Source organism: Misgurnus anguillicaudatus, chromosome 22 (genome assembly GCF_027580225.2).
Source record: "Misgurnus anguillicaudatus chromosome 22, ASM2758022v2, whole genome shotgun sequence".
In the NCBI taxonomy this organism is placed as follows: Eukaryota; Metazoa; Chordata; class Actinopteri; order Cypriniformes; family Cobitidae; genus Misgurnus; species Misgurnus anguillicaudatus.
In genome coordinates, this window is record NC_073358.2 from 38,267,376 (window position 1) to 38,279,976 (window position 12,601).

Here is a 12,601-nt window from a genome sequence, read left to right on the forward strand (position 1 = left end):
ATTTTTTATTGCATAAAATTAACATAAATACACTATGTGCATTGAAATAAACAAGTTTTTAAACAGATTTTTGAATTTCTCATCTTCCCAAACCGTTTTTGTCACTGACCCATATATAAATATTTATCTACTTATATATTTATAGACTTATTTATCTTTCCACATTACATTATTACTGTTGTTTAATCTGTATTGTTTTTACAAGTACATATACTGTATGGAAATGATTTCACATATGTTTCACCTTATTTCTGTTTGGTATATCTGTTACTAGTCAGACACTGGCAGACTGAAAGCAATCATTTTTATATATTACCTTACCTATCAGGTGGTTATTAATAAAATGTTCTCTGGCCTGAATTGTATGGGGTGTGTCTACTGAGTGACCTTTCAGCACACTAGCAGGTTTGAGAAACACTGGTCTATGTTATCCTCTGACCAATAGGGGGCAATATTACCAAATCAATTTTCGGCAGCGAGCGTATCTTGTTCGCTGTCTCGGGTGTTTTTCTGTCAGGGAGGCTTGAAGGAGATCATTTTCTGGTTAGCTGTGGGTTAATAGTATGCGAAAGATGCTAACCATCATATCAAACGTACTGAGGGGCAGCGCCAGCAAGAACGTAAGTATTCTTTCCTTACATCCTTATATTGTCGTACAGACAAAAGCCCGACTGTTTTAACCGGTAAGTTAGCGAAGCACAGTCTTGCCATGTTGACCTTGCAGAGTACGAGGCCTTTACTGAGATACACTGATTTTAGGGGTCAGTGATGTTTAGGCTCTTTATTTCATGTGTATCAGCATACCATTGGTTGTTGATTTTAGATGTAAATATAATCAGATACGGGAGTCAACTATTCATTCAGAGTGAGTTAGCATGAAATGCTAACTAGATCTGCTGCGCTGGGATGGTTGCATGGAAAACTTGTTAGCCAAGCTGTCATACATAACTTTAAGTGTGTATATAATAAAACGTAGAAACCAGTAGAAGTTAAAATAGTATTGTATTTATAATTTTTTTACCGGTTAATCAAACTATTACTATTAGTATATGTAATTTATAAAAGGTGACCCTCAGTGTGAGATACTTGCATAATTTTTCTTGGTGGCTGATGTCCAGATGACAGATGTTATTTTTACACAACATTTAAGTTGGTGCACAAATGCTTTTGCTTGTTTTCGTTCGTGTATTTCGGACAATTTCCCCAACATATGGCTAATAATGAAAAAAGATGACACCATGTTTGTTTCTACAATATCAGAGACATAGTTTAACTCATAATACTATCAGCTAATAATAAACTATCTGATGCCACAATAAAATGAGTGGCACAGTTTTTTAAACATTGATTCATGTATTACTTTCTTTTTTAATCTCTTTCTTAATTGTCATCTTTGTAAGGGAGCTGAACTGATATCAGAGGTAAGAAATTGTAGATTTTACAGGTTTGATGACACAATGCCTGTGCCATTTAAGTTTTCCATATTTGTGTTTCATCCTTGGTTACTTTATGAATGTCCCCATGCTTGTGTTTTTCCATTAGAGGTTTTATTTGTATTTATTTTTTCATTTTGTCAAGCCTATTTCCACAGCTGTCATCTTCTGTTTAACACTTTTTCATATACATTTATGTGTTTGGCACACATTTACCAAAAGGTGCATTCAAAATAAATTTTTTCTAAAGGTGCAGTGTGTAAATTTTAGCGGCATCTACTGGTGAGGTTGCGAATTGCAACCAATGGCTAAGTCCACCGTTCACCGAAACGCATAAAGAAGCTACGGTAGATGCGACAGGACGAACATGTCATCGTCAGAGACAACTTAGTAAAGAAAGTTTGTTCATTAAGGGCTGTTGTAGAAACATGGCGGCACAAAATGGCGACTTCCATGTAAGGGGACCCGCGGTGTATGTAGATTAAATGGCTCATTCTAAGGTAATAAAAACATAACCGTTCATTATGAAGGGTCTTTATACACCACTGATATTATAGTTTTGTATATTATATTGCATTTCTGTCAAGAGATTCTTCGAAAAGTTAAACACCGCAAGTTTAATATTTATTTTCAACGAGGATCGAATCCATGACTTTTGCAAGTGTAAAGCTCTTGTTTATAATATGTTTATAGCATAACAAACATGTCGCTATACACACTTCATGTCCCCATAAACCACACACACAAAAGTATTTGTTATAAGGCACTCCCTTTGTAGTAATGGAATATTACCAGTTCTCTTCAGATGGCTTTTACATGTTCATGTTAAAAATCATCAATCTTATGTTAATAAACACCAATCTTAGCAAAAACACTTTTTTTGGGATGTGTTGTGGTCTTAAAATCTGTCCTTAGTGTCCTTTATACTTTATTGCTTGTGACAGGCTTGGTGTAGGTTATTATTATTCCGGTTTCAATTTTTTCTAATGCTCTTGAACAAATACCTCTTTAAAAATAAAATAGCAAATGTTTTTGTTTTCTAGGTTAACGATGTGGTGTTTATTTTGCTTGATATATAAATAAACTGCGTATAAAGTACTTGATGTTATTTATTCTTAGCGGAGTTTACCGGAAGTTACGTGTTGACCACGAAAGCCGCTTGTTTATGTTGTTACTGCTGAAACCGTCTATATACAGGATTATAATAATAAGTGCAGTAAAATTTGTTATTGTGGTCTCTGGACACCTTTAGGTCTCCTTCTCTTAGATGTTTCTGAACATCCCTTTTTATGCCCTATACAAGTCTGACGCTCTCGAGTGACCTGTGTACCTGCCCTTCTTTTTGCAGTCCTCCACTTGCCGGGCCGTCCTGCAGCTCTTGGCAGTCCAGGGCGAATATGCTAATTTGACCCATCCATGTGACCATGCATCCCCTCCATGCTTTAAAAATCCACACATAACCTCACAATCCCACTTACCCCTGTCAAGTACTAAACACAGCCCTACAGTTTCCCTTACATCAGCACAGCTCAGCACTGAAACTTCCCCGGCAGACCTTAGATACACAAATTCAGCAGCAGTAGTAGCAGATAATAAGGATGAGGTCAGAACAGAATTAGCACTGAATGCTACACCTTGCACAGATGCAGTTTCTTTAGAGTCTACATCAGATATCGTTCGGAATACAGGTCCATTAGCATACCCGCATCCAGATAGAGCATGTGTAATAGGATCTGAAACTAAAGATAACCTTAACAAAGACCAGCCGTTAACCAAGCACATTTCTGAAGAAATGTTAAATCCGGCTGTAAGTACCGTGTCAGGAAAGGTTTCAGATCATTGTCCTCCATCACCTACCGTGACTGCTGTTAAGATTTCTGTTAACCCTGACCCACACCCAGCAGAATTAATCCCCTCAGTGGCCAACAGCGGTACCAGTACAGAACCCCTTTTGTCCAGTTGCCCCCCTCTATCCGTGAGCCTCCAGGGCCCTAATAGTTCCTTCTCACAACGCCCAGGCAACACCCACAGCCAGGCTGAAGAGACTCCCTTACCAGAGCCACAGCTTGCTGTGAGTACTGGCAGCCCCTTTGTTATAAACTATATAACTGTCTCCTTCATACACACACAATCTTGCATGACCCCTCCTATTTACCCCGAGTATGTACATTACATACTCTTCCAGAGGATTCTCCTAAATCACAAGGATACTGCTAGTTACTCTTCATTGGCTTATTAACAGATACTAAAGATTTTTTTCGACAAAAATTTGAATTTGTTGCAGTCCTTTCAGGAAAGATAGATTTAAAGTTCCCAGCATGTTGGATGTTTATAGTTGTGGATTGATTCCTCTTATCAAGAGTCCCAGATGTGGGTCAGTTTTCCAAATGCAAACTCACAAACAGAGAGCCAAACAAGAGCTGCTACAGATGGTAATGGCACTGTATTGTTTTTAATATCCAGGTCTTCTGACTTTGTATTTTTCTATGTAGATTGTTTGCCCCAAAATAAAAATTCTGTAATTTTCTCAACCTTAAGTTATTACAAACTTTTTTTGTAACAGTTATGGAGCACCATTGACATCCATAGTATTTTTTCTTCTTACTATGTAAGTCAATGGTGCTCCAGCTTCCTGCTTGTTTACAAATATCTTCATTTGTGTTCAGCAGAAAAAATAAATGTATTCAGATTTGGAACAAACCGAGGGTATAAGTAAATAATGACAGAATTTTCATTTTTGGGTGAACTATCCCTTTTAAAGCCACACGATGTATTTTTCATGTAAGATTGACTTCTGGCTCCCCCATGTGGTTGAAAAGCGCAACAGTGCCTGGTATGAGACACTCTTCTGCAGGCAGGGGGAGGGGAGGGGCTGTGTGCTCCACGCGACTTTCAGAGTGTGCTTGTAGCAGCAGCAGTAGAATTTGTCCAGTTAAGAGTTGTTCTATCACTGAAATAATTTTAGAGACATTATTTAAAGGTCGGAAAACTACATAGTGTTGCTTTAACTCATGTTTGGGTAAAGCGTGGTGTTTGCCAGAGGAAACGCTCCCCTTAACCGTCACGTTTTGTGGATTTTTATGGAGTTTATTCTCTTGCCATAGTGTCCTTTAGCTTGCTTACTGAGGTGCTTTAAAATAATTTGAATTGTAATAATAAAATGACATTGGTTGAACGGTCGGTCACATTATTTCATTTCCTCTGGGTTTTTTCTTACTTCAGACGGAGTGCATTAATACAGAATTGGTACAATTTCAGTACCTGTTAAAGTGTGTGTGTCAGGGTTGCCAGGTTTTAAAGCAAAACACACCCAATTGCTACTCAAAACTAGCCCAAAAGTAGCCCAATCTCATTCCGGGTAGGGCTGGGACATTTAATCGCGATTCATACTAATAATACCTAGGGCTGTCATGATTATGAAATTTGGCTAGTGGTTAATTGTCTAATAAATTGTGACGGTTATGACGATTAAATCAAATTTTCACGCATTGTTGTGATTATTTAAATGAAATCTTTTGCAAGGTTTACCTCGCAGTATATATTAATACACATAACACATTTTAAAGTAATGAATTAATGAATATATCTTTCAAAAACTGAAAATTCCTGATAAGAAAAAACACAATAAAGTGTCTGAAAAATAACTGAAAATAAAAATTCTATCAAAATAAACTATACCAGAACAGGCCTTAAAGGGATAAAAAAATGATACTAAACCCATGATTTACTCACCCCCAAGCTGTCCGAGATGCATATGTCCATCGTTTTTCAGACAAACACATTTTCAGTTATTTTAGAAAATGTTTTAGATCTTTTAGTTAATTAAATGTGAAGTTACAGGGTCCACAACTTTCAAGTCCAAAAAATGTGCATCCATCCTTCACAAAATAAATCCAAACGGGCTTCTGAGGGTAATCCGTGTGGTGTTGTTGTAGAAATATCCATATTTAAAACTTTATAAACCAAAATAACTACCTTCCGGTGGTGCCGCCATCTTAGACTCCTCTGTATTCAGGAGAGAGTATTAGCGTAGTGTACGCACTTTTCTTAGTGATGTATGACAAATTCGGAGGGCGGGGGCACAGAGCAGCAGCAGAGTAACCTCCGTACGCAGCGTAAAGCTCTGATCTTGAATGTGGACACGACTGAGATGGCGGCATTACCGGATGCGAGTTATTTTGGTTTATAAAGTTTTAAATGTGGATATTTCTACAACGAAACTGCGCGGATTACCCTCAGAAGGACTTTGTTTATCATCGTGGAGCCGGATGGATGCACACGTTTTGGACTTGAAGGTCGTGGACCCCATAACTAACACATAACACATTTGATTAACTGAAAGATTCGGGGTGAGTAAATCATGGGTTTGGTGTCATTTTTGGCCGAACGATCCCTTTAAATGGTAGCCAATTCAGGTCATATTAGTACTGGACAACATGCCTGTAGCGGCTGCAAAAAATACATTCCTGCAGCTCCCCCTTGTGTTTTTTAGAGAGATGTGCAATCATTGCGGTGATCTGAAATCATCGTGATGAGGTCAAACAATTGTGATGAGACAATTATTTAATCATTGTGACAGCCCTAATAATACCTGTCTGATATTGATTCTAAATCGCAAAGGCGATTTTTTGCAAAGCTTTTTATGTATTATGGCTCTTTGATCATTATAAAGTCTTAATCAATCCAAAATCACTGTGAGTGGTCAAGAATCATCAAACGTAATCATTACAGGTATTTTCATGATAATAAAGAATATTTGTAAAGGTTTGAAGAACAGCAATATAAATATGCTTAATAGGCATTTGGAAATGGAAATGGTACTTTTTCTGCAGCACAAATTGAGTTTCTGCACTAGAGCGCCCTCTGGCTTTTGGATGTGGCGTAATTTCACAGTAATTTATTGAGAAGCAAACATAATTGTACAATTAATTGTCCCAGCCCAAGTTCCAGGGGAAAAATCTGCATTTTTGACAGTGTTGTTCATCTGCTAAAATTCACCTTCCAGCAGCTAAATATCACATTATTGGTGTCACTTTAACCTGTGGACACGAAAAACAGTATTAACGTTGCCCAATTCTGCGGGAAAACCGTGGACTTGGCAACCCTGGTGTGTGTCCATGTTACTGCAAACTTTGATACTTTTTTCACTGTTTTTTTGGTAAAAGTAATATTTATGTAATATGTATATATTGTTATAATGCAATTTTTTTTTGTTGTAGGGTGCAAAGGTGGTGGTATCAGCCAGGACATATGCAGACTTTACCCCTCAGGCCACCTTTGACATTAAGGTAAGTTTTATCATATCAGCAGTGCTTAATTTACTTTTTATCTGCTATGTCTTGTGTCTGCTTTTAAAGAATCAATATATATTCACAATATACTCTTTATGATACAGTATATCTAAAATTTCAGTTATCGCAAATGTGCCTATTGCAACTGTTTGCGATACTGTAGGTGAATATTTTTATATATTTGATTTCAAAGTTACATATAGTTAAGGTTTTAAGTTGATGCAGATCGCAGAGACTCTAGAACACAAATAGTTAGTTCTCATGTGTGTTTGAGTACATGCACATGCTCTGACATGTGGAAGACAATCAACGATCAGAAAGAATTTGAATGATTTTGGTTATATAATTTCAGTTTTAAGTATATTTTTTATATAGTTTGAATGAGTTTTACAGATATAAAGCTTTAGCGTATCATCTAGCGAATAGCAGATATTAAAGCTAATATATATAGATAATATAGCTAAATAAATGCATCCGTTTAATTTTTCTTGTAGAAATGTGACTTGCACAAGCTGGAGGATGGCCCACCCTTACAGTCTGTGCTTACAAGAGAAGAGGGGCTTCAGTACTACCGCACCATGCAGACCATGAGACGCATGGAGCTCAAAGCTGATCAGCTCTACAAGCAGAAGATCATTAGAGGATTCTGCCATCTGTATGATGGACAAGTGAGTGAAAACACTTGCATGTAATATTATAAATCATTTCATTTTGCTAATATACTCATGTTTTCATTAACCTGGTGTCAAAGTCATTTGTAACTGGCATAAATGTAAAAAAACTGGCACACAGAAACTCAAGTTCATTATGTTCTTTAACAAGAAGCATGTGCAGTGGGTATTGAGGCAGGTATTAATCTATCAGATCATCTTATCACAGCCTACCGTGCCCATGGGTACACCCTCACTAGGGGGGGCACTGTTCGGGAGATCATGGCTGAACTTACTGGTGAGCATAATATATAGTTTAATATGAACCGCTGTTTCCTTATTCTGATGTTGTATTGATTTCACCCCTCTTGTGTGTCTATATTTCTCCATCAGGTCGTAGAGGAGGTATAGCAAAAGGAAAGGGAGGGTCTATGCACATGTATACTAAACACTTTTATGGAGGAAATGGAATTGTGGGAGCTCAGGTATTTAAAATAAATCTTAATTCCCATCTTAAAATACGTTGATGCGTATACACTCACCTAAAGGATTATTAGGAACTCCTGTTCAATTTCTCATTAATGCAATTATCTAATAAACCAATCACATGGCAGTTGCTTCAATGCATTTAGGGGTGTGGTCCTGGTCAAGACAATCTCCTGAACTTCAAACTGAATGTCAGAATGGGAAAGAAAGGTGATTTAAGCAATTTTGAGCGTGGCATGGTTGTTGGTGCCAGACGAGCCGGTCTTAGTATTTCACAATCTACTCAGTTACTTGGATTTTCACGCACAACCATTTCTAGGGTTAGCAAAGAATGGTGTGAAAAGGGAAAAACATCCGGTATGCGGCAGTTCTGAGGGCGCAAATGCCTTGTTGCTGCTAGAGGTCAGAGGAGAATGGGCCGACTCAAGCTGATAGAAAAGCAACTTTGACTGAAATAACCACTCGTTACAACCGAGGTATGCAGCAAAGCATTTGTGAAGCCACAACATGCACAACCTTGAGGCGGATGGGCTACAACAGCATAAGACCCCACCGGGTACCACTCATCTCCACTACAAATAGGAAAAAGAGGCTACAATTTGCACGAGCTCACTAAAATTTGACAGTTGAAGACTCGATTTCTGTTGAGACATTCAGATGGTAGAGTCAGAAAGTCAGATGGTAAAGTTCTTGGCACACATTAGGCCCCTTAGTGCAAATTAGGCATTGTTTAAATGCCACGGCCTACCAGAGCATTGTTTCTGACCATGTCCATCCCTTTATGACCACCATGTACCCATCCTCTGATGGCTACTTTCAGCAGGATAATCCACCATGTCGCAAAGCTCGAATAATTTCAAATTGGTTTCTTGAACATGACAATGAGTTCACTGTAATAAAATGGCCCCCACAATCACCAGATCTCAATCCAGTAGAGCATCTTTGGGATGTGGTGGAATGTGCCCTGGATGTGCATCCCACAAATCTTCATCAACTGCAAGATGCTATCCTAACAATATGGGCCAACATTTCTAAAGAATGCTTTCAGCACCTTGTTGAATCAATGCCATGTTGAATTAAGGCAGTTCTGAAGCGAAAAGGGGATCAAACACAGTATTAGTATGGTGTTCCTAATAATCCTTTAGGTGAGTGTATAACCCTAAAATAAAAATCAGATAGTGGTACACCAACTTAAGGATGACCACACATTTGTTGTACTGAAATGAAAAGAATAGATACTAGATCTGGCGTGAGCAGTTTATCAACACTGATATCTGATACACTTGCATCTCAGGTGCCTCTTGGAGCAGGTGTAGCTTTGGCCTGCAAATACCTGGGCACAAATGAGCTGTGTGTCTGCCTCTATGGTGATGGTGCTGCAAATCAGGCAAGTCCCACATTATTTCCATGCACTTACAAATAATCAAATGCTTGTGTAAATAATCAGTTTAGCTTCTGCAAACAGTACAGTAGATCTACAGGCTCAATACTGCAGTACACAGTAATGATTTGTGCTGTTAGTTTTTTCGTATACCTGTCCACTGAGTTTTTTAATATCTTGCGTATGTTTCTGCAGGGTCAGATCTTTGAGACGTACAACATGGCGTCACTGTGGAAGCTGCCCTGCATCTTCATTTGCGAAAATAACAAGTATGGCATGGGTACATCCGTGGAAAGAGCAGCTGCAAGCACTGACTACTATAAGAGAGGCGATTTCATCCCTGGATTGAGGGTATGACACTCACGCCACGGGACTAGCACTTTCAGTTCAACTTTGCATGTGGCCTGTGTTGCATATAAAGTGCACAGAAATGATTCTGAATATCTAAGTATTCAAAATATCTACCCCAGTGGTTCCCAAACTTTTTCAGCATGTGGCCCCCCCTTGTGTACGGTGCATTCTTTCGCGGCCTTCCAAAGAAAATTTGTGACAAAAAACTGTTCTAAAACTCAACAGTTTAATAATAAAAACATTAAATTATACATTGGTTAGTAGCCTTATTTTTTTAGGTTTAATTACACAGAATTCATTATAAATTAATGTATTTCATAAAATGTCATAAAACTGGGGCCCGCCTGGCACCATCTCGTGGCCCCATTTTGAAAACCACTAATCTACCCTATTATAATATCAATTGTTCTCTGGTTTTAAAGGTCGATGGCATGGATGTCCTTTGTGTGAGGGAAGCCACAAAATTTGCTGCTGATCACTGCAGATCAGGAAAGGTGAGGTCTGGTTAAAAGGATGCAAACTGATCTGAGTTAATTTATTATAAGTACTTAGCAGATGTGTTGTAAAGCAATGCACTATAGATTGATTGAAAGTTAGATTTTTTTACAGAATCTGTTTTGCATTATGTGGGATGTTTTAAAGGTGCAGTGTGTAATTTTTAGAAGGATTTCTTGACAGAAATGCAAAATAATATACAAAACTATATTATCAGGGGTGTATAAAGACCTTTCATAATGAACTGTTATGTGTTTATTACCTTAGAAAGAGAGCTTTTTATCTATATACACCCAGGGTACCCTTACATGGAATTCGCCATTTTGTGCAACCAGTTGTCTCCGACGATGACATCTTTGTCTGGTGGCTGCTACCGTAGCTTCTCTATGTGTTGCAATTTGCAACCTCACCACTAGATGCCACTAAAATTTACACACTGCACCTTTAATTTTACATAGAAAATAAAAAATCACCTTATCTGGGTTTTCACATACAGTTGCTATTTTTGCCATTTCCGTAGTGCGCAAATGTATATTTTAGTAGTAACTAATACAATGATACCTGAATCTTATGACACAGGGTCCCATTCTAATGGAGCTGCAGACGTATCGTTACCATGGACACAGTATGAGTGACCCAGGAATCAGGTAATAATAGCAGTTCACCATTTTAGCTGACTTGAATTCCTCTCAGACCCAGCTGAAACCTTTCACTGTTAATAAAGGAAAACATACTGTGATTCACATGGCCTTGCTATTGCTGTACTGTATCTTGGGTAACCTGCTATCTACTTAATGCTCTTTTCTTTTAGTGTCATAAAAACTTAGACAGTACAAACCTTTGTCCTCCTTATCTGGTTGTCTTTTTTGTAGTTACCGCACACGCGAGGAGATCCAGGAAGTACGCAGTAAGAGCGACCCCATCTCAATGCTGAAGGATCGAATGTTAAACAACAACATGGCCAGCATAGAGGAGCTTAAGGAGAGAATGCATGAGTCTACTACGATATCTCGATCCCAAAAATCTGTTGTTTCACTAAACTGTAACGCTTGTTTGCAGGAGATTGATGTTGAGGTTAGGAAGGAGATTGAGGATGCTGCTCAATTTGCCACAACAGACCCTGAACCTCCTCTGGAGGATCTGTGCAACCACATCTTCCACAATGACCCTCCCCAGGAAGTGCGTGGCACCCACCCCTGGTCCAAGCTGAAGTCCGTCAGCTAAATCACCTTCCTTCATCCAAATCACCCTCCAACCGGTTATTCCTCTCCTGTTCAAACGCACATCATAGCAAAATATTATCCCCTCGAAGTGGCTGTTGGTTCCATAGACACTGTTTGTTGGAAACCCAGCCAGGTCTCGGCCAGCCACATTGCAACAAGTTGCCTCGTTTCACATTGCCATTGCCTTGTTTTCTTGTTCTCTTCATCAGAAGTGTTTGGAGTTGGTTTCATTTCAATACTTCCTCCCTTTTACGCGATACACATTTTAAACGTTTCAGTACTGAACGGTGCAATAAAATGGTAATTGTCAAAAAATTAGAATTGATTTTATTCACACTGAAAATTTGGATGTAATGGTTAAATAAACATGGTTGTATTTGCCATGTATTTTTCATCAGTAGTGAGTCCAATGCCTCGGTTGCTTACATTATTACTGTTTGTCAAGTTATGACACATATTTCGACACATTTCGCTGTTCAGATCATCAGAAGTGTGCAAATTGTGGCTAAGTTGTCAGTTAAATGCAACCAGATCAAGTCTTTCATCAAAAACTCTAAGCTCTACTTCCTGTTAATCTGAAAGGGGAATTTTTATTAACATTGTAAATCTATGTGGTCATGTAGAGCATATAACATAAAAGCTTACTGTATGTGTGGTATTTATGGGGTTTAAAATGGGATGTCTAAAAGTGTAAAAGACATAAAAGTGTTACTGAAAAACACATTTGAAAGTTCAAGATGCATAGGATTTATAAATGGTAAATAATACTCATCATCCCTACCCATTCATTTACCCAACTTTTATTTAAAACATTGATTACATTGTCACATATTTATTAATCAATGATTTTGTTACAAACGATGTTACTTGGGGCTATAACTTCACCGTTGGCGATGTGTACAAAGGGTTGGTTTAATATGATATTTAAAGTTTATTAGTATCTGGAAACTGAAGGGCCATGAGGTCATAGGTCAAGCCTTTATGTCTTGTTGACCAGAATGAGGAGTTAACAAGATCAGGCAATATATGTGGCCTTTATACCATACAAAATAAATAAAGGTTTAAAGTACAATATTTTGTTGTAAATTGATGCCTTGTTTCTGTGATTTGTGTGTATTTGAATGAAATTGTTCAAAATTGGTCACAAATAAACTGGGTGTCAACAAATTTCAAAGTGAGAATAAAACACAATCCTCAAATCAACTTTATAAAGCCACCCATAAATTCTGGATACGTATTTATCAGCTATAGGATATATTCTCTCTGTTATTTATTCTATGTAATCAATATT

At 37.9% G+C, this 12,601-nt stretch overlaps 1 protein-coding gene across 3 annotated transcripts; it reads left to right on the plus strand.

The window, feature by feature from the left end:
• The first annotated feature begins 457 nt into the window (after positions 1-457).
• On the plus strand, positions 458-12,400 carry pdha1a (pyruvate dehydrogenase E1 subunit alpha 1a). 3 transcript variants are annotated; one of them, XM_073860427.1, is made up of 12 exons: positions 467-620; positions 2,782-3,504; positions 6,653-6,721; positions 7,219-7,396; positions 7,550-7,672; positions 7,768-7,859; positions 9,155-9,247; positions 9,437-9,592; positions 10,015-10,086; positions 10,667-10,734; positions 10,960-11,066; positions 11,145-12,400. In XM_073860427.1, exons 1-12 carry the CDS (start codon positions 564-566, stop codon positions 11,309-11,311), a joined length of 1,905 nt encoding a protein of 634 aa, XP_073716528.1. In that variant the 5' UTR covers positions 467-563; the 3' UTR covers positions 11,312-12,400. The 3 variants fall into 3 exon arrangements, with proteins under 3 accessions (XP_073716530.1, XP_073716528.1, XP_073716529.1); XM_073860428.1 differs by lacking the exon at positions 2,782-3,504 and adding an exon at positions 1,401-1,421 and having other exon boundaries at positions 478-620; XM_073860429.1 differs by lacking the exon at positions 2,782-3,504 and having other exon boundaries at positions 458-620.
• Positions 12,401-12,601: the final 201 nt, after the last annotated feature.